The following is a 27,980-nucleotide window of genomic DNA, read 5'->3' as shown; positions in this document are numbered from 1 at the left end:
AATATTCAAATATTTCCAATGTACATAACTTTATTTATTATTAACATTTTTTTTTTAAGTACAAAACATACAAAGAATTATAACTAACAAATCTTGAAATCGAGTAACCACAAAATATTGGTTCCAGAAAAATGTTAGATGAAAGGAAAGAAAAAAAAAGAAAATTTATGCACAAAGGGGAATAGTAGTCGCATTATTATCATCATCAATTCTCTGTCATCATTGAGCTCTCTGTGAATTCGTCCGTGTTAGTTGATTCTGTAAATTCAGCAGAGGGATATTCAATATCATCTAGAAAATTGGGGTCAAATTTGAAAGAAGTTTTTTCCTTGATGGAAGAATCATCATCATCATCATCATCATCATCATCTACCACCTTTTGCATAGAACGTAACTTTTCTTCCTCGTTATTAATAATATCTTGTTGATCTGAAATATGAATGTCATTTTTCGTAGATACTTTTATATTATAATCCTTATCATCGTTACTTTCCAATGATTTATCAGAATCCTGTTGATTAAACGAAACGATTTCTTTTTTATTAGACAATAATCGATCATTGTCGATTATTTTCGATACGTCTGATTTTTGTATCATATTATTATAATAATTACGTGTTAAATAATCGTTTGATGATAATTTGTTTAACCAATTAATAATATTATTATTATTATTATAAATTATTTTATCTCTGGAAGAAGGATTGCGTGTTAAATGTGAATTGGAATCGAGGTTAAACGATTTATCGAAAGATTCGCTATAGTGTTGAGAAATTTTAGATTGTTTAAATAAATCTGAATTATCATCTTTCTTGTCATTGTGATCAGCACGATAAACAACTGTAAATTTTCTCGATGGTTTATAATAATCATCGTTCTTGTTATTTTCTTGTACAAATGATTGAACTTTTTGATTGAATGAAATAAAATGATCATCATCATCATCATCATCGTCATCTCTGTTCAATCTTATAACTTTACTATTATAATCTTTCTCTTTCATAAGATTTCTCATTCGTTGATCGTCAAACACGGAAAACTTTCTTTGCGATTGATACGAGTTAGGATTAAATGATCTTACGTTACTTTCTGATTTAGGTTTGAACATAAAAGGGTATTGATTTAGTATTCTTCCATCCTGTTTTGTTGAATCGATTGATGTTTTAGAAGTTAAATAAGGATCGAACTTAATGGGTAGTACATTTTCAAAGGAATCTTCTTCTTCATCCCTTTGATAAAACTTTCTTCCATCGGAATATAACATTGTTGGATTGTTATTTCTCTTTTTAGTTGGATGTTCATATTTGTTAAAGGAATTTAAACTCCTTGATATTAAACTCGAGTGAGGATTAATTTGTTTGTTATAAAATTTTTCATTATTATCCATAAATTTTTTGTCAAATTGTACTTCGTCGTAATTTTTTTCTGGATACCTAAAAATAAAAAATAAAATTTATCAATTATTATTTTTATTAGTTCGATTAGTTTTATTCTTTAAATATGTTTCGTGGTACGAGTTAGTTTTATTCTAAGGAAGGAATTAATAATTAAATTAAAAAAAAATAGAATTTCTATATATATATATATATAGATATATTTTGGTTCAAAGATTATTTTGATTTACATTTTATTATTTAAATATATTAAATAGCAACCCATATATGAAAAACACCGTAATATGTAGGATCAATTACCCATATAAAAAAATCCCATATATATATATTTTTTTTGTTCAAAGATTATTTTGATTTACATTTTATTATTTAAATATATTAAATAGTAACCCATATATGAAAAACACCGTAATATGTAGGACCAATTACCCATATAAAAAAATCAAATAATGTAATAAATTTTTTTATTCAATATTTATTTAAAAATTATATTATTTAAATAGTAATTATATTATTTAATATAATTATTAAATAATATTATATATTTATGTAATATTATTTATATATATAATTTTAATATTATATAATTTATATATTACTTAGATATAATTTTAATATTATATAATTTATATTATATTATATATATATTTTATATTATAATATTTATATAATACTTAACTTATATAATATTTTATATAAATAATATAATTAATACTATTAATATAATAAATTAAATTAATATAAATAATAAATAATATCATTAATACAATAATAATTATATTATTTAAACATATATATAAAATATATTAATTAAAATTATTATATATAATAATAATAATAATAATAATTTAAATTTAATTTAAATTATAGTTTTAATATAAATTATCTTACCAGGGTGCCGACAACATGGCATCTGCCCATTCTCGATTGCAAGATGTACAGGTAGAATATCTCGGTAATCTTGTTCTACCATAATACGATAAATAGTTATTCGAACAGCAAACAATGTTTGCCAACGCGAATATAATAATTGTTCTTAAGAAAATGTTAATAATCTTCGACATATTACTTACATTACTTTTCTATAACTATGGGCAAATTGATTATGAACGTTTTTTATAAGCTCGTATTTTACACATCCGTATTATTTATTTTGAATCGGAAATATCTTCTTTCTTTTTCTTTTTTTTTTTTTTTTTTATTCATCTCTCTTCTTCCTTGATATATATTATATATATATTTTTTTTCTCGCAATTGGTTATGCAATTATTATTAATCGTAGGATGATTTATCACGTTTCTTCTCTTCTTATTTTTTCTTTTTATTTTTCGGTTTCTTTATCAATACTTCCGAGATTATTATAATTATACGATAATTATAAAATATTATTCGTTGTAAGATTCATCATGTTTATTCTTATTTTTTTTTTTATTATTACACTTCCGGTAATAAGAGTTTTGTTGGGTTTTTTTTAAATACTCTTGAACGGTCGTATTACTTTTTCCATATATTGAAATTCATGTATAATATTAAGAATAATAATTAATCAATTAATTGATCAATGAATCAATCAAACGTCGATACGTTTAGTTTTCATTTTTCATTTAAAAATATGCAAAGGTAAAATTATTTGTCAAAGAAATTCCATACGATTATCGGTTCATTCAATTTCATTTGATTCATTTGATTCGTTTGATTTTATTTGATTTTATTCGAAATGTATTATTTAAAAACTGTTTAAACAAAATTACCAAATTTTACAACATTAATAAAGCATCATTTTTACTACTACTACTACTACTACTACTCTTACTGCTTCATGTGTTCGTTTTGATGAATGAAACTAAAGTACTACTACTACTACTGCTACAAATTGGAACAATAAAATCGTTGGTGTTCAATGAAAAAATACATGGAATGGTTTTGTGCATTTTTTTCAAGGGATTTCTTTTTTTATACCTTTTTTTTTTTTTTTTTTTTTTGATTCATGTCCACATATCTATTATAGCCGTTAGATTGTACATGTCAATGATAATTATTCACGAATTCGCGGTATTACGCGGTATTGTTCGAAATAGTACTAAACCGCAATAGAGCACGCAGCTAATCTGTTTCCTGATTAGATTATCAAAACGTATGCTTCATGAATATGTGATAAGGGACGTCGAACGATATCTCTGGATATGATGATCGTTTCGTTAAGAAGAATGGTACGTGTTGTTGTCTATGATCGATATAGGAAAAAAAATAAAATAATAAAAATGGCACAGAAATAAAGTACCAAAAGAAAAAAACAAATTGATCTAAATATCAGTTCAAAATAATGGGAATAATTAATAATTGTTTATGATTGTTAGTTTCATGGTATGAATTGTTATTTGAGATTATTCTAATAAATTTTTACAAATAATTATTTTTAATATTTTCATTAATAAATTTTATATTGTTTTTTAAATAAATGATTAGGTATTTATAATAAAATATTAAAACAAGATTTTCAAATTAGGATCGTATCGTTTATTAAATTATTAATATAATAAAATTTGAATGTATGTGTGTTGTTAGAATTAAATACAAAATTTCATTGACTCTTATAATAAATTGTTTTAATATATATTTAAATTATATATATATAATTTAATATTAAATATAATATATAATATTTATAATTTATTATAAGTAGTAATTATAATTTATTATATACTTATTATAAATTATAATAACTATATATATATATTATAATATTTAATTATTTATTAAATATTATAATAATTATTTATTTTAATAAATTATTATATTAAATTATATATTAAATTATTAAATTAAATTTAAATTATTATTATTTAAAGAATATAATTTATTATAATTATAATATTAATTATATTATTTATTTACAATATTATATAAGTTAAGTATTATATAATAATATAATAATAATTATATTTTTTATATATATATAGAATAAGTTTATATAGTTTTTCAAATAAATAATTAAATATTTATAATAAAATATGAAAATAATTTTTAAATTAGTATCGTATCGTTTATTAAATTATTAATATAATAAAATTTGTTATTAGAATTAAATACAAAATTTCATCGACTCTTTCAATTAGTTGTCAAGAAACATTTATTTTATTACAATATTTTTAAATATTAATTTTTATAATATAAATAATTAATTTCTAAATAATTGTTTATTAATACAGGCAGGATACTGGAGATGATATAATATCGAAGAAATCTCTATTGGTTGTCAAAGAAATTATTAACTTTTTGAAAGAACGTAAATATTCATTCCTATATTATGAAAAATAATTTTCTAAAGAAAATTGTATCTGAAATAATTTTTAATTATTTTCAAGATGCACGAGAGGAAGGTCTATTTCGTAGATCGGGTCGTCGTAAATTTAGACGTCGAATTTTGAATTGTTTAAACAAAGGTGAAAAACCATCGCAATTGGATTTAGGTGATGACGTTGCTTTGGAATGTGCTGCAGCCTTGCAACTTTTTTTAACTCGTCTGAAGAAACCCGTCATACCGAAACACATTCAAGAATTAATTTTAGGTTATTAGTAAAAAAAAAAAAAAAAAAAAAAATTTCTTACGAAATCATTTCGAATTCCAAATATTTCGATTTATATAAATCAGCGGTCATGTTTTACAAATAATAAATAAGGTAACATTGCATATTATTTCAACATTCTAAAGTCAGCAAAAGTTCCAGAATAAATGAGAACGAAATAATATCAAACTCCTTCATTTCGTAATGGTACGTCAATGAAAATGAGTTTGCAAACATTTCGTAAGAAGTTTGTTAAGAAACTGTTAAGAAACGTCGTGTAACTCGATATAAGATAAAATAATGAATATTATTATGTTTAATTAGCCGATAATCCAGGAGTAACTGCAGGAGTAGTAGCAAGAGATGCACTTGGTTTAATAAGACAAGATATCAGTGGACGTCATAGCGAACTTTTGGCTGATCTTCTAAACTTAATTAGATATTTGACACTATCTGGACCACCTTCAGAAAGAACAGAATTACAAGGATCACCATTACCCATTACTCTTTTACCTGTATTCTTCGCGTTAAAAGTACAATCTTTTCATTTATAGAAATAATATTAATAAAATATATAATATAACATTAATAATATTAATTAAAGATTAGAATTATTATTTTTATTATTATTATTATATATTTAAAATTAATTTAATAGCCAAGTGATTTATTGAAATGGAAACAAGTTGCTGCACGATTCAAAGAGTTAATTACCGAAGCACCTAAACAATTACGAATTAATGATAATCGTCGTTTTGAATCGACAACCATCTCAAGAACCAATGAAAATAATCAAAATGTAATTGAAAATCAATTGAATTGTTCTAAACAATTTTTTAAATATATTTTATTCAATTTAGGAAATTCAACAAGAAACTCAACTGGAAGAATCAACGAGACTAAATGAATTACCTGTTTTATGTCCATTTATAAGATTCACGGATAATTACAATCGGTGTACGTTAAATGACAACGAAATTTGTATACAATGATTATATTTAAAATTAATTATAATTATTTTTTAGTTAATGCTGGTGAAATGACTAATACTCTTGCTACTGCACCTTTACATTGGCCTACCGCTGATAGATTGCATCCACTTATTTCACATACCAATCGACAAATTAGAAGCAACGTATGAAATGACTTTGTCAATTATTGATTTATTTTTTAATCCGTTTTTTCTATTTAATATACATTATCTAATAATATTGTTTAGAATTTTCGTGAACAAATTTAATGCATATGTGTTTAGTACTAATATAAATTTCATGTTTCTTTTATTGCAATACATATAAAACATTATTGATTTACCGATATTTTATAATAAAAATGTCTATCTGCTTTATTTTTTATCAAATGTCTCAATCTGTTTAAAAGAAATTTATCTGCTTTATTTTTTATCAAATGTCTCAAATTTCTGTTTAAAAGATAAAAAAAAGAAAATGCAACTTTGATGCAATAGATTTTTAAAAATATGATCGGTAAGGTAGAGTACAAGTTTACCAACTAAGCCGTCGATAAGAGTGAAATCATGTTTCATAGATGGTGTTGTACACTGTCGGTAATATTAGAGTACTATGTTATCATTTATTATTACATATAACTACATGTGGTATATAATATTATGCAAAGTATTATTCATTTCTTTTAAAATATTTTAATTTATTAAAATGAATACATAAATATTCTTATAATAAACGTTAAGTCGGACGGTAATGTTTTAAAAAATAGGATTTAAGAGAAAAGACATTCATTTTTAATTTTACATAATATAATAATAAGAAATACGCTCTGAACGTAATTCTTTTATAATTTATAATCACATTGATGTTATTTTAAAAACATTCATTTTCAAAACTCAAAGGTTACTTTGAAGTATTTCTTTTTTTTCTTTTTTGGTCCCAACGAAATGCAATAACTTTTTTTTCCCATTTATAAAAAAAAAAAATAAATTTCGTATGTAGATTAAAATATTACTCACAACGTTTTACATTTGCTTATGCAATTCTTTACTGTGCAAATTCAGTATATATAGTAATTAGACATTGATTTCTCTATTACAATGTAGGAAATGACGATGCAACAATAATCAGTGATAACAATAAAAAGTCATGTATGTTTTTAAGTAGCAATCCAATGAACACATATTATTCTATAACTATCAGAAAAACATATAAATTTAAATTAGAACTTAAACATTGAAATGTAAGAATTTTTTTTTTTTTCTTTTTTTGTTTTCATAATAAAATTACGGACAGCGTAACGTATTATAAATTAATTTCTTTTTTTTTTCAATGTCATCATCAACAACATTCATTACGTAATAGTTGTGCACAAATTTAAAATAGAATTAAAAAAAAAGGAACAAAAAAATAAGAAAACAAGATATTTCTTCATTTTATGGCATCAGTGCTAAAAAATACTATTTATCTGAGATTTGACGGATACTATCTTAATTAAAGCAATTATGATAACTCGTTAATATCTTTGAAGCATGTATACATATATATATATATATATATATATATATATATATACATGTACATAAAAATGCTAAGGGTTCATTTGCACAATTTGTACTGTAGCTACAGGACCATCTAATTGAATGTGGGATAAAACCTTTTGTTTGAAAATAATCGACTATGACCAAGAAAACCATGATCGATTTGATTGCGTTGGTGATTTAGGTGACGAAGGAACCGAAGATGACGGGGTTGCCGGTTTAGATGAATTTTCATTTGCTTCATTTTTTATTCTCATTTTTTCATTAGTCTCAGCATGCATTTTCTGCTCGTATTTTCTAACATCTTCGATATTCATATCGTACCATTCATCGATCCAGGCGAATGCTTGCCGATGTGCCAATAGTAAAATATCTCTTATGCACTGTTTTAACATGCAAATACACATATAAAACATTCATATATAACAAATTGTATTGTAGATTAAATTGACAATAATAAAAAAAAAGAAAAATAGGAAGGAAAAATATGATGAATTACCCTTTGTATGAAATCTTCTAACCGAGTTTGCATACCCCACACTTCAAAGGAAGCATTAACTAATTTATAGGAACACATAATCGGTTGTACAGTATCACGCCAACCTTCGACTAGTGGACCTCTACCTGTTCTTCTTGATTGGAAAAACTTTGGATCCTATTATCAATAAAATATAATATTTAATATATATATATAGAATCATCCTGTATCGTAGAAATTTGTTTTATATACAGTTGTATAAATTATACCTCTTCTTCTTTGTAATGTTTAGCAGATATTTCGTCATAAGCAATATCAATATAATCGACTTCTCGATGTATAAGTTCGATTGGAGATAAACCTAAACACTGTTTCATATTTATATTAACAAACACGTTTCATTAAAAAATTGATTATGCATTTTATTAATATTAAAATTAATCAAATAAAGTACATACATTTTCCGTAGAACCATTGTTATCCTCGTATCTGGTTTTTATCGATACATTAAATTTAGGCATAAAGGAACACTGCAAAATGTACGATTTGTTAACAATAAAATGTTTTAATTGAATTCAAATGATAATACTTACAGTATACACTACAGTCGCGTCATCCATACAAATGCAAAAGAAAAGAAACGCATTAAAACAAATGAGATTTTGTTTTCAACAATAATTTATTAATCTAAGAAAGGAAAAAAAAATAATTAACGGTATATAAATATAAAGAACTTATTTACCTGTCATTGTAAATGGAAAATAATTCCAGGCTTTTTCTGTGACATAAAATATTTTTGGTATAATTGATTGAACCCAATAGGGAAGCTTACTGAAATATAATTTTAAAAAATGATAATAATAATTAGAAATATATTGACAAATATGTTTTATATCTTGGGCTCAATACTTTTCAACCAAATCACGTATTTGTCAGATTAATAGATTATTTATTAATTACCTTGACAGGTGAATTCTTTTTTCTGTATATTGACCCTTTCCATGTTCAGGATCTTCGCATTCAACATTTTCAATAACTTCAACACCGTCATTAGAATCTGATTGTTCATGACTATGTCTTGCTATCATATAAAGTTGTCCAATACGATACTGCATAAAAAAAAAAGATTAGTTAAAAATAGTAATAGAAAAATATTTATAAACTATGACAAATACTTTACCTCTTCTGTAGTTAGAGGCATACATATTCGATATTCTTTAGTTAAAACCATGTCTCTTGTAAACACTTTGATTAATTCTTTTTATCATGTATTATTATTTATTAAACCATTTGTTTTATTACAATGGTTTAAATATGAAATAAATAAGAGATAGTTAATTCATAAATGTAATGATAAATAATTGTTCAAAAAAATGTTCATAATAATTTCACAATGAAACAATCAATCGCATACTTTTTATCGAAGTCTGTCTTGCTTGACTATGAAATCGATAGTTAGGTTAGGCAATATTAAATCGACAAATGTAACTATAATAAAATACTAAAAACAAATGTTCTATGCATTTTCGAAAAGTCTTGTCATGTGTAATACCAACTTTATGAAAATATTTTGTAAATATGCATTGATAGAAACATTTTACATGAAGTTAGTTACAATCGATGTTGTCGACCAATCAGAATTGATATCAATATAGTGATAAATGTAATGCGTAGCGTTGATTGGTCCACGACTAGGATGAGTCGTGTTAAATGGTGAATGGACGGTAAGATTAAGTTTGCCTCGATGAATTTGATCGATGAACTCGTGGATGTAAATGAGTTTAGAGTTGTTATCGATATATTTGAAGCATAATCGAAATCAAACGAGTTGATATTAACGGAAACGTAGCGAGCTTCACGTATTACGTGTACAATTTTATTTTGTATATACGTAATAAATTCGTCGTGATGTGGACAGCGATAAAATTTAGATAACCCAACGTTGTTGAGCATCATGTAATGGAGAAAGAATACTAAAAAAAAGGAACAAGGGGGTGACGAAGTTGGGAGAAATAAACAAAAAGTGGTCGTAAGGTGTTAAAATTATCAAACTTTCAAAGTTTGACACACCAATGGCCTATCAAACATTTCGGCAGGAGTACCTGCAAATGCCTGTGGTAACACGAGCTTATACTACAGCTTGTGTCATCACAACTCTTGCCGTGGTTCGTAAAGCTCTTACACGTGTTATATCATATTATTATTATTTGTGAAACATTGGATAATGAGGTTATAGGACTTTATTATCCCTTTCAGCAATTAGATTTAGTTTCGCCGTTTCAACTCTACTTCAATCCTATTTTAATAATAAAACAATATCAGGTAAATAATATACACAGTTAAATATATATATATATATTATATCTCAATTCTTATTAAATAATCAAAAGAAATGGATAAACACATTTAAGTGCATATTGAGAGTACAGGAGTACTTAAAAGATTCATCATTATTTTTAGTTATGGCGTTTAATAACAACATTTTTATTCTTTGGAAACGTCGGCTTCAATTTCTTCTTCAATATGATATTTACCTACCGGTATTGTCGAATGTTAGAAGAAGGATCTTTTCGAAGAAGAACAGCTGACTTTGTGATGATGTTTATTTTTGGGGCAATATGTATGATTGTATCCTTTTCGTTTAAAAACATGAACAACTCATCAAACGTTCAATCTTTTTTCATTACAATGAGACTATGCAGTTCCTATACGATAACAGACATTTGGGTTTTTTGTTAATTTACTATTTTTGGGTCATGCGTTTACAATCATGTTGGTGTATGTATGGTCGAGACGTAATCCATTTGTTAGAATGAATTTTTTTTGGACTTCTAAACTTTCAGGTATATATCATCTGTCCAAACTTAAAAATGAAATAGAATAATTATCAAAAGTAAATATATATTGATTTTTATTTAGGCGCCATATCTGCCTTGGGTACTTCTTGGATTTTCTGTACTCCTAGGTAATGCTATTTGGGTAGATCTTGTTGGGATGGCTGTAGGGCATACGTACTATTTTGCTGAAGATGTTTTTCCACAAATAAGGGGAGGTTTTCGTATTCTTAAAACTCCACAAATATTGTAAGTGTGTGCGACAATACGAAGGATTTTAAATTCTTAACAAATACACATTAACAAATCTAATAACTAATTTTAGTTTCATTATACTGAGTTAATATAATATTATTTTTAAATACTTCAAATATTTTTATTTGATATAGAAAAACGTTGTTTGACGCACATCCAGAAGATCCAGATTACACTCCACCACCTGAAGATCGGCCAGGTGGTTTCAATTGGGGTCAAGGAGATATGTTATAATTATTTTTCATCTCCCTATTTCCATGAGCCATCCATTGTTAATTGATAATATCAAGTAAATCAATGAATTTCTCTGTAAATTTGTGAAATTTCAATTATGTTTTGCAATTTTTACTATTTTACTAACAAAGATTAAGCAATTTGAACATAAATTGTAGATAATGAGAAACATTTGTCGTATATGCTTGACTGTATTACAAAAACTTCCATCTGCTACCAGGGGTTACAATTTTGTTTTCATTTAATTCATTGCAATTGTCTCTATACATCAGATTAATTTAATTGTTCAATTAATATATATATATAGAAAGCAAAGATCAAGAAAAATAATTTGTAGTGATGAAATATCTTGGTGGAAGCATTTATTTATAGTAGTATAATAATTAATAATAAAATAAATAATTCCAAAGTACAAATCGATTAAATGTAAAGTTGAAGAGACACTACGTATATATTATTTTAAGTTTATTTATACTTATCTTTAAATGTTAATATAACTTTGGACTAGATACATATGTTCATAATTATTATTCTACTGCAATAAAAAAAAAAAAAACAAAAAAAAAACAATCAATCGTTACCAAATGAATTAGTAATATTATCAATTCGTTGTTACTTTTAAAATAAAACTACCAGTCAAACTGTATATATCTAGTAGAATATTCAATTCCACTGTAATTCCTCGATAACATTAATTTACGTGACAATTAATTGAAATCTTTGAAAAAGTACAATTATAATAAAATTGAAACCCCTGATTGTAAAAAAAAAAAACCAAACAAAAGAAACACAAGTATGAATCTTTACTAACAATGTTTTATCATATTAATATCTTTCTTGTTTATCTTACGTGTCTTATAATATATCATAGATATAATCTAGGATATTATATCAATTTATTTTATGTAATATTGCAAAGAAAAATTGATGATCATACGATTTAATATAACAGAATACATCACAGAAGTTAAACGGTTCTGATTAATGAATAAATTTCTAATTAAATAAATTTGTTTAAGACACTACATTTAATGTGAGATTGCACAATTTAATATTAAAAATAAAAGAATGAAAATAGGGATGCATGAAATATGGACAAAATATTGTGAAATAATCATCATTTATGCTCGTATAATTATTTTAGAATATGCATTTACACAATAATGAAATATCAGTCTGATTATTAATATGAATTTTTATCAATTAAATACACACAACAGTCTACTCATTGATAAATACAAAATATGTATAACAATGTGTACATAAAAATAGAAACTATGAATTTTAATCTGTAGTATATACGTTATTAACAATTGTTCCTAAAAACATTAGTCATTACTGATGCTCACTTGAAAGTAATAGATTTTTGTGTACGTCAAAGGAAAATAAAAAAGAAAAAGCCATTTTTTATAAACGTAATCATAAGTATTTACTAAATCGTTTTTTAAGCTACTTATTGCCAAATAATTGCTCATTAAATCTTAACTATTTGTTTTATTTTTAAATATTCGTATATAATAAAAAAAAAAAAAAACAACACTGTGATGTATTCAAATTGTAAAAGAAACAATATAATGCATTTGTCATAATTTATATTAATTTGATTTGTGATCTCATTATTGTGTCGTTAGAGTTCAATTTCTATCGATGAGAAAGCCAAAACGTTACGATTATAAATTTTCAAATATATAATATAATAATATGTTTATATAGTTTAGTCTTTAATTTGAAGCGATTTTTTTTTCATTCTCTTCGTATTTTAATAAGAAATATATTTATATATATATGTTACTGTTATTTTGTAAAATCCATTAATTCATGAAATAATTAATATCGACCAGGTAAAGTATGAAACATGGCCAAGTTACATACTTCAATTAGATAATAAATGAATTCACAAAAGACACGTGAAATTAAAATATGCAATTGAAATTAGATCAATCTTTAAGAGTCAACTTGCGTTTACGTATAATGAAAATATGATACGATAATTATTATTTCATATAGTATCTAAAAATTTCATAAGAATCTATTAATATGCAATGAAATTGTTTTTACATGCTTTTCTCTCAAATGCCTGGTTATTTCATGAATTAACTAAATTAGAAACTTTAACAATAGCATATATAAATATATACTAAAGTTTTAATAAAAAAAAAAACATTTTAGTTAATCGTTATTGGTTATACAAAGCCACTGTATTATTACTCGTGATAAATATCCCTATTTCGTAATTTTGTTTTTACATTTTTACTCGAAATAGAATTGAACTAAAAATATTGATAATTTAAAATTTAAAATGTGTACTTTTTATATATACACTATTTCTTTTTTTTTTTTTCAAATTTCCATGTTTTATGATGAAATGTAAGAAACTAAATATCTCAAATATATATATATGAGGTGATTTATAAAACCATTTATTTAAATTTAAATAATAGATGATCATTATAATGGAATATAATGATGTATCATGTAGTGATACATATATGCAATGACATGGACTATAATACAATGATTAACGATCTATCATACACTTTTTCATATCAGATTGCCACTGTTGCTAAGAGCACCGTGATATCATCAGGTTTACCACCTAAGAAAGAATAAAATCATTTAGTTGTAATTTAGACTTCATAAACATAGAATAATAAAAATATAGTTTCATGTATCTCTATACTAAAAGAAATAATTTTAATGAAGATATCAAATAATAGATACCTATTGCGTCGATACCATTTTCTCTAGCACTTTGGGCAAATGGTGACAAAAATGCCCCATCAAAAGCTAAACTACGTGCCATGAAAGCTATCGAATTGGCAACACCCTGTAACTTTGTTGGGTCCCTTTCGCCTTCTACTTTACGCATCTCAGTGACTAATAATTGATCAGGCACATTATCGAATACACCGTCTGTTGCTAATAATATTACATCTCCGTCTTCTACTCCGAAACTAGAAGTATCTGCGGATTCTGGGCTATAATAAAAAACAAACAAAATGATAAAATATCAAATTATTATTGTACTATAGAATAAAATAATTCTGATAATACCTGTCACTAAGAACAAGACCAGTATGACCCGGAGGTGGGAGTGATAATTGAAACGGAGTATTAAAGTAATGTTGCTGTTCGTTTGAACGGTGAACGACTTCGCCTTTTCTCACAACTACAAAACCACTATCTCCTATATTTGCTGCATAGATGCTACTTGTTTCCTTGTTAAGAATAATAACACATGCAGTACTGCTACCTAAAGATGACATACATTTGCATCCAAATTATTTCAATGAATTATTCAAATGTATTTTCATTTATTTGTTAAAACATTTAGAATGATTTGAGATTACCTAAAATTGGTTGTTTAGTTTCTAATAGTTCATAGTAACTACGCGCTAATAAACCAGCAGGTTCAGAAGGTTTGAACCTGCCCATTGAGACTAGCCTTTCGCATGTGCTCATTAAAAAACTGGAAAATTCGCCTGGATCTATTCCATAGTGTCTCCATCCTCCTACACCATCGGCTACACCTAATAAATCACATGTTGTATTTTTACTAAATTAATTGAAGTATTAGGAAGGTTGCATGAGATATGGGGACAGGTGGTGGGAAGGGGAAGGAGGGGGGGAATTTTGCAAGAAGACATATGAAACGCATAAACGAGATATTGAAAATGTTATTACGAAAGATTATGCGAAATAATAACAATAAAGTATTCTGTCAGTTTGCTAAGAATAATTCGAATGATGTTATCTCTCCATTATAATCCTGACGAGCACGTGACGTGCGTAAGTTCAATCAGCGTCAGACAAGAAAAGTCTTTCATTTCCGTTAATGGAAAATTAATTAAAGAAAAAAAAAAAGAAAAAAAAAGAAAAAAAAACATGATTAGAAGTTCAGTGTAAATTACATTAGCAATAAATTTTGTTTAATTGTCAAAGTAAATTTGTAATGGGTTATACAAGACAATAAACGTGACGTTTAATTAACGTTGAACAATTTTGAAGTCAATGATGTTGATGACAAGGAAGGTAGGAAGGGTTTTCATTGAAATGACGTACCAATTACTTCGGCAGCCTTGAATTTGGCAGTGAACCAAGCGTCATCTCCAAATTGTCCTTTCCTAACACGACCTCGTGCAAAATCTTTGGGGAAGCCACAAACAGCTGAAATGAATGAGGCTTCGCGTCGTTTGTTAACGTTGGGATCAGCACATGCCGAATAATTGGATATGCTATTCCATATCGCACGAGACAACAGCCTCCCGGTCCAATAAATAGACTGCATATCGTACAAAGGTTAAACTTATCTCAACACTTCGTCGCGCAACTTGTCATCTTCTTCAGTATCCAATTTAATGGACAGACCCCAAAGATAGATATCAATTATTTTTTATGAAATTTTCAAAGATTATTTATTCTTTTTCTTATTAAATTTGTTTTTTTTTTATATATATATATTTTGATATATTATCACTTTATAATAATAATCATAAATCGGGACATTGTTTTTTATTTTATTTTATTTTATTTTTTTTTAATTTTATTTAAACTTTTAAGAAAGATTCACACTTCCTCCTATGACGTGCGTGATAAAGTGCTTGGGATTGTGTGTTAACGAGTAGAAGAGAAAAAATAATTAAAAAAAAAAAAATATAATCGGTCCAGAGGTAAGGTATTATACCGAACGATTTTCTTTCCCGCACGCACTTTTATCGACATCGACCGCATTAGCCTTTCATTTTTGTCCAGGTTCAAGAAAACCTACAAGATTAGTAACAATATGGGGAATATTCAAGATTTACACTAACGCCATCCAATGGACGTTGGCCGAAGCTTTCTCTTTAACCTTTTTCTTCAGAGATGGCGTTACCATAGTGGCGGGAATATTTTTTATTCAAATTTTCAACCCCTCGTTAGGTCATAGTTTTTAAAGAATTTTGACTTGGAAAGTAATATTGAAAGCTTACATTTTTGTTAATAGACATATACAGATACATATTTTGTATCTAGGAATAAAAATAATATTAAACTATTAAAACATTAATGTGACACGAGACGAGTGAAGAGAGTAGGCAGGAAAATAAAATAAAATGCAAACAGAGAGAGGGAGCCAACGGTAGTAGGTGAGAATTAAATGGGATGGTAGGAAGCTTGAGGGGCAAGGGGATGTTTAGTGGGATGGGGGTTTGGTGGTGGAAGAGAAGGTTAGGGAAGGGCGAAAGGAAGGGAACGACGGAGAACGAGGAAGCAGTCGGAAGAGAGAGCTGGCGGAGTAGTCGGGCAAGAGCGAGCGCGAGTGGGGCGAGGTTGTTGCGGGTGAGTCCGAGAGAGGGTGAGGGTGAGGTGAGGGTGGCGAGGGTGGGCGAGGGTGGGCGAGGGCGAGAGAGGGTAGGACGTCCGTACGTACACCGAGAGAAGAGAATCGATCTAAAACTAGGAGTCGCCGCAGTAACCGCTGGGAGGAAGCCACTGTTACAATTTGCACCCATATGCGCTAGTGAAATCTTAGATCGAGTAATCGTATGGCGAGCTGCTCAAGAATGAGCTGTACCCGCCGTTCGGTGGTTGCTCGCGTATGACCGGCGCGTTAATAGGGGGGAACGCGAACCGAAAGAAGAGACAGAGAGACAGAGAGAAAGAGAAAGACAGAGGGAAAGAGAAAGACAGAGGGAAAGAGAAAGAGAAAGAGAGAGAAAGAGAAATAGGGTGGGTGGTCTAGGGGGTTTAACAGAAAGACGAACGGAGAGGGGGGGACTTAGTTGAGGGGGCGGAGAGGAGAGCACGGTGTCGCATCCTACGGTGATTCGGTGTGTGGCAAAAGGAGAAGAACGAGCCTGGAGTGAGCGAAAGGGGTGGAGGTGGTGGTGGTGGTGGAGGAGGCGGAGGAGGTGGAGGAGAGAGAGAGTGTGAGAGAGAGTGAGAGAGAGAAAGAGAGAGAGAGAAAGAGAGAGAGAGAAAGAGAGAGAGAGAGAGAAAGAGCGCGCAAGGCTGGGCGGATAGCGAGCACCGCACGAGCAGCATCCCGTCGCAACGATAATGCGACGACGTGCACCTTTACTCCTTTCTCTCTGAATAAGTGTGCTTGCTGGGACGGTCCCTTACCTGCAGGGATATGACGTAATGGCAAGAGAGGTACGCAATCATCCCTTTTTCTCTATATTCATTGACGCATCGCTTTTGCGCTATCGGTACCTCTATCATACATGCATATAGACCTTACGTTTATACATATATACATACATACATATCTCATACATCTATCTATACACAGATATCTACAACACATGCAGAGACAGACGTACACGTACACGCATACGCACACGCACACGCAGAGGCACGCACGAAGGAAAGAAGGAACGAACGCAGCACGCACACATGTGTATACATATTTATCATATCCCCATCATCCCACCCCCGTTTCTAGTTCGGTCGTGGTTAGGTCCTTAGCCCCTTCGGGAGAGAAGACAAAATAAAATGAACAAGTGTTTTACAGTGATATCGCGTTGTCGTCTGTTCATTCGTTCGTTCGTTGGTTCGTTCTAACGTTTGTTAGTTGGTTCATCGGTCGTCGTACATCTCGCGTTATAGTTCGTGTCCAATTGGAATCTATCTCTGGTCGTGTATGTCCGAAACACAATTCGCCTGACCTACTTCCTTGACGTCGTGACCTCGTGACACCAGCAAAACGGTGGTAGCCGATCCTCTTGTACTAGCTTACCACCACTACCACCACCACCACCCCGCATGCTTCGCTCGAGTACGCGAGCAATGTCAAAAGGCACGATCCTCTTTCTCTCTCGTTCTTCTTCTTCTTCTTCTTATTCTTGCTCTTCCTTTACCCTCTCTCTTTATCTTTATCTCTGTCTCTGTCTCTTTTCATTTCTTCCATTCGTCGTTAAGTCTCTCAATTGAAAAGAAAGAAAGAAAAAAAAGGAAGGAAGGAAGGAAGGCAAAGAAAGAAAGAAAAGACGACTGGCGACTTCCTTTTTACCCCGCTTCTGTCTGACCAGTCGTCGACTTTATCCACTGTCGTCGCGCGACAGCGCCATGAGAGAAGTGAGTTGTTCGCTAGGATCGCGTGTATCATTATCATCATTATTATCATCGTCATCATCATCATTGTCATCATCATCATCATCATCTAACTCTACATCTTCGTTTTCGTCGTTGTAGTCGTAGTAGTCATCGTCGTAATAATAATAATAATCGTAATAGTTGTGTATGTGTACAAAATGTGAGATATCATGGCATTTTTATGGCTTTTCTCTAACATAGATTCGTGATGATTGACTATAACCTAAACTTACATTCTCCTCTTCTTTATTTTCTGAAACGTGTCCTCAAATCAAGCAGCTTCCAATATAAGATTACGTTTGCCTGACGTTGTTTACTAATCGTAAGACTTCACCCCTTCCCTCCCTCAGATTATTAACAACGAATTCCATCCTTTCATCTCTTTTTTTTTCATTTTATTTTCCTTTCATACTTTATCAAACGTTTTATTAGTTTGGTCTGTTTTAAATTGGTGTACGTCGAAAGAAAAAAAACTGTGACAGTAAAAACTGGTTGATGGTGGGGTGAAGGGTGGGTGGTTAGGCTAGTTAAAGACATTTTTCATCGTAGTAAAAAAAACCGGCACCTAAATTATCTCTTTCTTTTTTTTTTTTTGTCGTTTGATTTATTCTTAGCTTTGTCAAACCATTCCAGTTGAATTTCGTGCAGTAAAATCTCTTTTTATCTTATTCTTTTTTTCTAATAAGTGAAGCTTTTCTCATAGTACGCCTTTTCTCATCCCTTTGGAACCTTATCCGAGACGGTTTTTACCCTTCACTCGAGAATGATTGAATCAGGTCAGTGTTTTCGACCATAAGTTGTGCCTGCGCCTGCGCCCTACTTGCTTAGCGCCACCCTGTTGAAAACTAGGGACAACCCAAACATAATATTCCCCGTTCGATTAGCCTTATTCTAATGGCACTCGTCACGCTGAAATATAACGCTCCCTTCCATTATACTCATACTCGTGTATGATAACGTGCTGATAACACAGAAAGAGAGAAAGAGAAATAGAAATAGAAATAGAAAGAGAACACGAGAGAAAAAGCTACAAGAAAACGAGAGATAGAGAGAGAGAGAGAGAGAGAGAGAGAGAGAGAGAGAGAGAGTGTAGTGAGATTCGTGAAAGAAGAAGAAGAAGAAGAAGAAGAAGAAGAAGAAGAAGGAGAAGAAAAAATAGAAAAATAATAAAAAAGAAAAAGAAGAGAAGAATTATAGGTGGAAGGGGAAAGAAAATAATTTTTGCGTTAACGTGTGCTTTACGTGCGTGGGTGCGTGCATGTGCGTGCGTGCGTGCATGCGTGCGTACGCCAACGCGCGACTCCTCGTCATTTGTTACTTTTGTGCTTTTTAAACAATTTTCATTTTCTTTTTTTTTCTTTTTTGGTTATTAGTGGTGTGTGTACGTGGGTGTGCGTGGGTGGGTGTAAAACAAATCCGCGGCTCTCTATGTCCTCGTCCTCATCCCCGTCCTCGTGCATCAGCGTACGTATCGTTCGTGTTGTTATTGTTATTATTATTATTATTATTGTTATTATTATTATTACTGTTATTATTGTTGTTATTGTTGTTGTTGTTGTTGTTGTTGTATTTTTCAACGGGTCCTACGTAAAGTCTCAGTAAAAAAAAAGAGAAAAGAAAGAAAGAAAAGAAAATAAAAGAAAAGAAAAATAAACGAACGGGGGATAAAAAGGGGTGAGAGAGGGTGAGACAGAGAGAGAGAGAGAGAGAGAAAAAGAAAACGATCGAGTACAAAGATTCCGAGTGCAGCCAATCGTCGACGTACCTTTCATAATTAGCACCACCGTCGAGTCTAATGAACCCAGAGGTTTGTTCCGACATGTCTAATATGTACGTGCGCGCACGCGTGTGTATATATATATTATATATCTGTGTATGTGTTCGTTCATCGTGTGTCTTCTTTAAATGTGAATATGTGTAGTTCGGTGTTAGTTAAGAGGATACAAAATATTATTTTGTTCATTTTCAATTTTATATATATACGAGCTTTCGTATATTAAAAAAAGGGGTGAGGGGAAGGGGGTAAATTTTTATTACTCGTTCATCTATTTTCTTTTTACTTTTCTCTCTCTCTCTCTCTCTCTCTCTTTTCTGGTATTTGTTATTTATTTTTGTTTGTATTCAATTTTATGAATTAATTTAAGGTTTAATGTGGACTTTAGGATATTCCTTTTCTGGTCCTTTAACGTCCCATTTCGATTTAATTTTTTTTTTTTTTTTTTTTTTGGTACGTTTTCTATTTTTTCTTCTTATCTATCCTTCTTTTTTTTTCTTTTTCTTTTTCTGCTTTCGATTTGATCTATTCCTCTTTTCTATTATCGGATAGGAGAGACAGCGCGTTATTCGACGAAGAACCAACCCTACCTTCCACCCTCTCTCTCTCTCTCTCTCTCTCTCTCTTTTTCTCCGATACACCCTTTACTCTTCGTCGTGTCTTTGCCGCTTTTGTAACGTCACCGAAGTAAAATTGATATTACGCGAAGAGGATGATGGTGATGATATTCCCTTTATCGATAGAAAAATACAAAAAATAAAAAATAAAAAAAGAAAAAATTCAAAGAAAAAAAAGAAAAAGAAAAAAAACCCATACCTGCGTATATATATATATATCCACCTGTGCGTACGACACGACATATTACACACACACACACACATATATATATATATATAATTAATATAAATTAATAATATAATAATAATATAAATATAAAATAATATATATATATATATATATATATATATGTATGTATATGTATACATATTACACAAACGCAAACGTGTATATATATATATATATGTTTTTTAACGCTTTAATTTTTTTTTGCTGTGAGAAACTCTGTTACTACTACTACTACTACTACTACTAGAACTCTCTAATAAGAAAAGGTAAAGCAGCACTGCAATTAGATCGCCATGCTGTTGCACAAGAGGCTAAATGATACGGAACGCAGTAAAGCGTCGGAGGACGAAGAATTACAGTAGAGCTCATAATATATGAGACGTTGCAATTAAAAGCAGTTTAGAGTTAATTCCTGTTTCTTTCTTTTTCTCTCTTCATCTTCATCTTCATCTTCATCTTCATCTTCATCTTCATCTTCATCTTCATCTTCATCTTCTTCTTCTTCTTCTTCTTTTTCTTGCAAACCCCTTCACTCTCTATCTTCGTCTAATTTTTTTATTCTCTTACTTCCCCCTTTTTCTCCACTTTTTTCTTCTTATTCTTATTCTTCATCTTCAATTTTACTATCCAATTGGAACTTCGTCTTCATCTTCATCTTCTTCTTTTTCTTTCATACCCCTTCACTCTCCATCTTCGTCTAATTTTTTTCATTCTCTTACTTCCTCTTTCTTCTTCTTCCCTTTTTTCTTTTTCCTTGTATTCTTCATCTTCAATTTTACTATCCAATTGGAACTTCATCTTTATCTTCATCTTCTTTTTCCTACAAACCCCTTCACTTTCTATCTTCGTCTAATTTTTTTCATTCTCTTACTTCCTCCTTTTTCTCCACTTTTTTCTTCTTATTCTTATTCTTCATCTTCAATTTTGATATCCAATTGGAAGAAGAGTAAAAGACACTGACTAAAAAAAAAAAGAAAAAGAAGGAACAAGTATAAGTGATTCTACAAGGTGTGCTGCTGCACCGGACACACCTATCGATTAAAGTTTAAACTTGACACCCAAAGTTAAGATCTTTAACCTGAGAATTGGTCTCCCGAGAATGTCATCATCCCACCCTTCTCCTCAAACCCCTACGCCAAACCACCCTCCCGTGATTGTTCCTTTTTCATATTCTTATTTCATTATTTTTTTTTTTTTTTTAATTTAACTTCTCGTCATTATTATTATTTGAATTTTAGTTCAATACTTTTATTGATTACTTTATTTTTGAATTGTAATTTTTTTTTTTATTCACCAATGAGAAATTCAAGACGATTATATTACAATATAAACGTACATGTTTGAAATTGATGAATAATTTTATTCATTTTTATTTATTGTTATTATTAATACATAACAATTTGAGTTAGGATTAAATAATTGTTTTTTTAACCTGTGATAGGTGAGGTGTAGTGTATAAAGGTGTGTATTACCTTATTTTTGAATTGTAATTTTTGTTTTATTCATCAATGAGAAATTCGAGACGATTATATTGAACGTTTGAAATTGATGAATATTTTTGTTATTGTTATTATTAATATATAAAAGTTAGAGTTATAGGATTGGATAGTTATTTTTCTCACCTGTGATAGGTGAGGTGTAGTATATATAGGGTGTGTGTTGTAGGGTAAGGTAAACTTGATTTATCTCATCCGTTCTACTTAGTCACTGCGTATAAAGGAGGATACAGGGTAGATTACTTTCCCGTTGACCCGGTAGAGACACTTCACTTAACATCGAGGTGATAAGCATTATCTACGGACAGTTTAAAAAGTCTTATTACATCCCTCTATCCGATAACATTACGCACATACCTTTGGGCCCTTTAATCATTTTCTTTTTCTTTCTATTTTCTTATTCTTTTCATGTTTACACGTATGATGTGCACGTACGTACGTAAACTATGTACACCAATCAAAAGAATTTTCTAATTTTTTTCAACCCTTTTTATATACACGTCGAGATTACCTACGAACGATTGCATTTTTTTTTTAAACTGAAGAAGAAGAAGAATTGGGAGAGAGAGAGAGAGAAGGAGGGAGGGTGGAAAATGAAAGAAAGAAAAAGAAAAAAAAAAGCTTTCGTTCTCGTAACCTCGTCGTATTTTTAGCTTTCGATGTGTCTCTTTCTCTTTGTGTGTTTGTGTGTGTGTGTGTATATATATATATATATATATGTGTGCATATGAGAGAGAAAGAGAAAGGGAATGAGAGACGACGAAGTTTTTCCCTTCTTCCTTTTCGTTAATTTTTGTTTTGGTTTTATTTTGTTTTCTTTTTTTTTCAAGTAAAAATGATACCAATATCTTTTCGCAGGAGTCACGGAGCAAGAGACCTTTTAAGATATGGGACAGTTGGCGTAATGTAAGAAAGGGACTGGTAGTAAGCAATTTCGAGGAACTGATACATCGTGGTAAGAATTTTTATTGAGTTTAACTACTTGTTCTTTTATTCACAATTTTTTTTCTGTAACACGTCGAGACGACTTATATAATTTCAATTTGATATTTAATTCAATATATAATTATATAATGATATATATTTTAATTAATATACAATTATTAATTATATAGTAATATATATTTATATATTTGCGTGGTAAGAATATTTATTGATTTTAACTACTTGTTCTTTCATTTACAATTTTTTTTCTGTAACACGTCGAGACGATTTATAAAACTTCAATTTGATATTTAATTCAATATATAATTATATAATTCTATATATTTTAATTAATATACAATTATTAATTATATAGTAATATATATGTATATATTTGTGTGGTAAGAATATTTATTGATTTTAACTACTTGTTTTTTCATTTACAATTTTTTTTCTATAACACGTCGAGACGATTTATAAAACTTCAATTTGATATTTAATTCAATATATAATTATATAATTCTATATATTTTAATTAATATACAATTATTAATTATATAGTAATATATATGTATATATTTGTGTGGTAAGAATATTTATTGATTTTAACTACTTGTTTTTTCATTTACAATTTTTTTTCGTAACACGTCGAGACGATTAATAAAATTTCAATTCGATATTTAATTATATAATTATATATATTTTAATTAATATATAATTGTTAATTATGTATGTATGTATGTACATAATATTTGCGTGGTTAGAATTTTTATTGACTTTAACTACTTGTTTTTTTTCTTTTTTCATAATCATCGTTTACAGTTATTTTTCGTAACACCTCGAGACGATTAATAAAATTTCAATTTGATATTTAATTCAATATATAATTATATATTTGCATTTAATGATGAGAGATTAATTTAAAAATTAACTTAACTAAGTTTAATTTTGTCCTATTTTTTTTTTTATTCTTACTTTCTTCCTTTCTTTTTATTTAAACTACACTTTGAAATATTAAATTATATATTATAAAGAAAAAAAGCGTAAATTATATATCACTTTTATCATTGAAGAATGTTTCGTTCTCAAATCAATTAAAACTCGATGAAACGATGAAAATATATAGAGAAAGAGAGAGAGAGAGAGAGAGACAACAGCTGGGTAAATAACGACGAGTGGAAGAGTCAATAAAATTATATTTACAAATAAATTAAACGTGTCGATTCTCCACTGGTTTTGGATAATCGAAAATGAAAGAAAGAAAGGAAGAAAGTGAGAGAAAAAAAGAAAAGAAAATAAAATATCAATCCCACCCTTCAACGAAATCTAAGATTTTTCTCTTGAAAATAAAACGAAATAAAATTAAATAAAATATAATAATAATAAAAATAATAATAATAATATATATGATCGTCTCAGTATTTCCACAACCCTCTACAACCCTTTGCCACAGAAACCCCGAATAAAAAAAAATTATTTCAATTCATAATACACCCCGAATTCATAAAATATTAATTTATTCATGAAAAAACATTTTTTAAATAATATTAAATAAAATGATATTATAATAAATTATATATAAGTTAAATTATTATTATAAGAGTTAACTAATATTATATTGTTGTATTATGTTTTTTATTTTTACAGGTAAAGAAAAATTGGGCGTACCGCAGAACGAGAATGTTTCTTTAGTATTGGAATCTGACGGGACACAAGTTGAAGACGGTGAATACTTCAAGACACTAGCCAATAATACGATTTTACTTTTATTGCGGCATGGTGAACGGTGGTGTCCAACTGGCGTTGACATCATACGAGCCGGTACTTATTTATTTTCAAAAAAAAAACCCCTCCACCCCCATAAATATACTTTCATACCTAAAATAACACATTACATATACATACACACCCATACACACCCATAAACACACCCATAATACACTGAAAACAAAAAATACTTATCAGAAACAATTTTTATGATTAATAGCAACAATATTTATCATTAATTTTTAATCCTTAAATAACAAAATTTTACAAACACTTTGACAAACATCACAAAGTTCTATGAAAACATTATAACACGGATAGTTGTTAAAAGGGTTAACAAATCGTTTAAAAAACCAATCAGAAAAAAATCCCATACACCCCTTTAATGTTTCTACATTTTTATTTATTTAATTTCATTTCAATTTTTATTTTTTTACTTATTGTTTTTCATATCTACTATCATTGGACTGTACATAAGAAGAAAAAGGAAAATGGAGGTGGGGGTGGGGGTTAGTTAACGATATATACAACCCCCTTTCCTTCTTTTTCTTGATGACGGTACATTAACGAAGTTTAATAATAATAATAATAAATAAAATAAAAAAAGTGCAAGGAAAAAAAACATGTACGCGGACAAGCTCGTTAGCTTTGTCTTTTAACGTAGAGAATGATAGAGAAAGAGAGAGAGAGAGAGAGAGAGAGAGAGACAGACAGACAGATAGTGATATACATATATATATATATATATATATAAAGATATGTAGTGGAAAATGAAGTGAAATGACTAAACGTATGGGCGGACTTTTTATAATAAAACATTATTTACTTTCTGGTTGATTCTTTATCTGAAAGTTTTAAAAATACTTTAAATCTTTAAATAGTAAATCACATTTTAAACCTAACGAGAATAATTAAAACTCTAATGCCACCTTAACGTAACACAACACAACGTCTAGTGAAAAATGAAGTGAAATGACTAAACGTATGGGCGGACTTCATTATAATAAAACATTATGTGTCTTCTTTTGTATTCTAATCGTGGTTGATTCTTAAAAATACTTCAAAACCTTTAAATACTAAATCACATTTTAAACCTAACGAGGATGATTAAAACCCTAATGCCACCCTAATGTAACGCAACGCAACATATAGTGAAAAATGAAGTGAAATGACTAAACGTATGGGCGGACTTCATTATAATAAAACATTGTGTCTTCTTTTGTATTCTAATCGTGGTTGATTCTTAAAAATACTTCAAACCTTTAAATACTAATTCACATGTTATCATTAAAGTAATAAATCGGACGAGAATGATTAATACCCTAATGCAATGTAAACCTGACGCAACCCTAACGCATTGTTAAATGTTAAAGTAATGTTAAAATTATGAATGTGACCTGATCTTTGAAAAAAAAAAAAAATATTGTCTTACAATTATGTTTGAAAATCAACGATGCAAAAAATGATTTCATTAATTCAGCTTGACATCTTGCTTATATAATATAATATAATATGATATATAACGTTGACATTTCTCACCCTGTATTGAATCATTAAAACGTAACGTAACGTTAAAATAGTTTGTCAAGTTAAAAGGCAATCCTTTAGAAGTGCAACGCGTCTAATTAAATCTTGCAAATAATTATCTGACGAGAGAATCGAGAATAGAGTTGTCCGTTGTTAAAAGGGTGAGTATATAGATAGGAGGGAGGAGGAGGAAGGGGGGAGAGGAGTCATTAAAAGTGACACTTTCAATCAATTTCAATTCTTTCCTTAATGTTCAACTTTATTTATTTTATTTAGATGCTTTAATTGTGTTGATATTTTTATAATTCTTGTCTCACAATAATAATTGGTAATCAGAATGATTGAACACATGTATAGGAAAAATAATGTTTATATGATTTTATAGTTGTATAAAAATGATTTTGAAAGAATAATTCGAATTGAAGGAACATTTGAATTTGTTTGTTCATCTTTCTCTCTTTCTCTATTTTTTATATATTTAAAAAGTGTTTGTTTACTTAACACGTTCCGTGCCACATACCCTTTTTATCTGACTTGTTGATCAAGGTATTAATTAAATATATTTATATATATTTAATTTATATTTAATTTTTATATTTATCTTTTATATATATTATTATATATATATTTAATATTTTATATTATATAAATTATATAATAATAATTATAATATACCACCTGGTGTTAATGTAATAATTATATATTATATAATAATTAATATTTAATAATTGATATATTATATAATTATATATTATATTATATTAATAAAAATTATATAATTAATTTTTACTTAACTTTTCATGCAGAATATTAAATAAATATATTTAAGTATACAACCAGGTGATGGTACACGTGGCACGGTATCTGTTAATAATTATATTTTCTATTATAAATAAAATAAATAATTAAATTGATAAATAATGTTCACAGCAATATCAGCGATACCGAAAATAGTTTGCGAAACAATTCACGCCCTGGAGCTGCACGATGAGACGCCATCGTGGAAAATTATGGACAATAAGGGACGAGTCACAGTGGTCCTACATTGGGACCAACGTTCGTCGTCGTCGTCGCAGGTTCAATCGCAGTCGAAGGGGGCGGATGCCCAGTCCTCTAAATATTCGCCAACTAAGAAAGCCGATCTGAGCGGGAGTCAACGACCCTCGTTGGTGATTCAAACTAGCCTTGACAAGTTGAATTATGGGGGAAAGCCAACACATTTGCCGGGCGGCGAGCTGGGTCCAAGCAGATACGCGAGTCCCCAAATCACTGTGATAAATCATGATGATATGGTAGAGAGAA

The 27,980-nt window shown here is 28.9% G+C and overlaps 6 protein-coding genes across 11 annotated transcripts in view; 3 read left to right on the top strand and 3 right to left on the bottom strand.

The window, feature by feature from the left end:
• Nucleotides 1-14: 14 nt before the first annotated feature.
• Nucleotides 15-3,780, bottom strand: LOC149032382 (uncharacterized). 2 transcript variants are annotated; one of them, XM_089173306.1, is made up of 3 exons: nucleotides 2,468-3,780; nucleotides 2,286-2,360; nucleotides 15-1,433 (listed from the first exon to the last, which is right to left on the bottom strand). In XM_089173306.1, the coding sequence occupies exons 2-3, from the start codon at nucleotides 2,300-2,302 to the stop codon at nucleotides 206-208; spliced, it is 1,245 nt and encodes a 414-aa protein (XP_089029432.1). In that variant the 5' UTR covers nucleotides 2,303-2,360; nucleotides 2,468-3,780; the 3' UTR covers nucleotides 15-205. The 2 variants fall into 2 exon arrangements, with proteins under 2 accessions (XP_089029432.1, XP_089029431.1); XM_089173305.1 differs by having other exon boundaries at nucleotides 2,286-3,780.
• LOC107069820 (uncharacterized) lies at nucleotides 3,007-7,516 on the top strand. Its single transcript, XM_089173169.1, has 7 exons — nucleotides 3,007-3,014; nucleotides 4,604-4,680; nucleotides 4,760-4,963; nucleotides 5,285-5,493; nucleotides 5,619-5,759; nucleotides 5,821-5,917; nucleotides 5,986-7,516. The coding sequence occupies exons 1-7, from the start codon at nucleotides 3,007-3,009 to the stop codon at nucleotides 6,099-6,101; spliced, it is 852 nt and encodes a 283-aa protein (XP_089029295.1). The 3' UTR covers nucleotides 6,102-7,516.
• Nucleotides 7,457-9,398, bottom strand: rdgBbeta (cytoplasmic phosphatidylinositol transfer protein 1). The gene is made up of 8 exons (XM_015327529.2): nucleotides 9,125-9,398; nucleotides 8,905-9,053; nucleotides 8,687-8,775; nucleotides 8,538-8,545; nucleotides 8,403-8,474; nucleotides 8,214-8,312; nucleotides 7,966-8,121; nucleotides 7,457-7,849 (listed from the first exon to the last, which is right to left on the bottom strand). The coding sequence occupies exons 1-8, from the start codon at nucleotides 9,173-9,175 to the stop codon at nucleotides 7,604-7,606; spliced, it is 870 nt and encodes a 289-aa protein (XP_015183015.1). The 5' UTR covers nucleotides 9,176-9,398; the 3' UTR covers nucleotides 7,457-7,603.
• A 296-nt stretch (nucleotides 9,399-9,694) lies between these two features.
• Der-2 (Derlin 2) lies at nucleotides 9,695-12,804 on the top strand. Its single transcript, XM_015327467.2, is given in 7 exon segments — nucleotides 9,695-10,109; nucleotides 10,201-10,266; nucleotides 10,405-10,572; nucleotides 10,664-10,762; nucleotides 10,764-10,787; nucleotides 10,864-11,027; nucleotides 11,168-12,804. Coding segments are annotated over 7 exon segments (714 nt in total). The 5' UTR covers nucleotides 9,695-10,016; the 3' UTR covers nucleotides 11,268-12,804.
• Nucleotides 12,805-13,664: 860 nt separating this feature from the next.
• Nucleotides 13,665-15,982, bottom strand: LOC107069832 (protein phosphatase PTC7 homolog). The gene is made up of 5 exons (XM_015327465.2): nucleotides 15,330-15,982; nucleotides 14,618-14,797; nucleotides 14,322-14,520; nucleotides 13,989-14,245; nucleotides 13,665-13,863 (listed from the first exon to the last, which is right to left on the bottom strand). Exons 1-5 carry the CDS (start codon nucleotides 15,553-15,555, stop codon nucleotides 13,814-13,816), a joined length of 912 nt encoding a protein of 303 aa, XP_015182951.1. The 5' UTR covers nucleotides 15,556-15,982; the 3' UTR covers nucleotides 13,665-13,813.
• Nucleotides 15,983-16,176: 194 nt separating this feature from the next.
• Nucleotides 16,177-27,980, top strand: part of Drep2 (DNA fragmentation factor-related protein 2) — a 20,226-nt gene continuing 8,422 nt past the window's right edge. The window contains exons 1-5 of one of the 5 annotated variants that reach the window (XM_089173303.1): nucleotides 16,609-17,402; nucleotides 19,718-19,808; nucleotides 23,319-23,415; nucleotides 25,032-25,205; nucleotides 27,609-27,970. In XM_089173303.1, coding sequence (XP_089029429.1) covers nucleotides 19,773-19,808; nucleotides 23,319-23,415; nucleotides 25,032-25,205; nucleotides 27,609-27,970 — 669 coding nt within the window. In that variant the 5' untranslated portion in view covers nucleotides 16,609-17,402; nucleotides 19,718-19,772. Of the gene's footprint in view, nucleotides 16,587-16,608; nucleotides 17,403-18,170; nucleotides 18,327-19,717; nucleotides 19,809-19,883; nucleotides 20,152-23,318; nucleotides 23,416-25,031; nucleotides 25,206-27,608; nucleotides 27,971-27,980 lie in introns of those variants that run through there. The other 4 variants (XM_089173304.1, XM_015327460.2, XM_015327462.2 and 1 more) reach the window with 4 other exon arrangements.

The sequence above is a fragment of the Polistes dominula genome, unplaced genomic scaffold, assembly GCF_049000335.1.
Source record: "Polistes dominula isolate Pdom_NZ unplaced genomic scaffold, Pdom_raw_medaka scaffold_35, whole genome shotgun sequence".
In the NCBI taxonomy this organism is placed as follows: domain Eukaryota; kingdom Metazoa; phylum Arthropoda; class Insecta; order Hymenoptera; family Vespidae; genus Polistes; species Polistes dominula.
The sequence above is the reverse complement of the archived record's forward strand: the minus strand, read 5'-3'. Positions and strand labels throughout refer to the sequence as shown.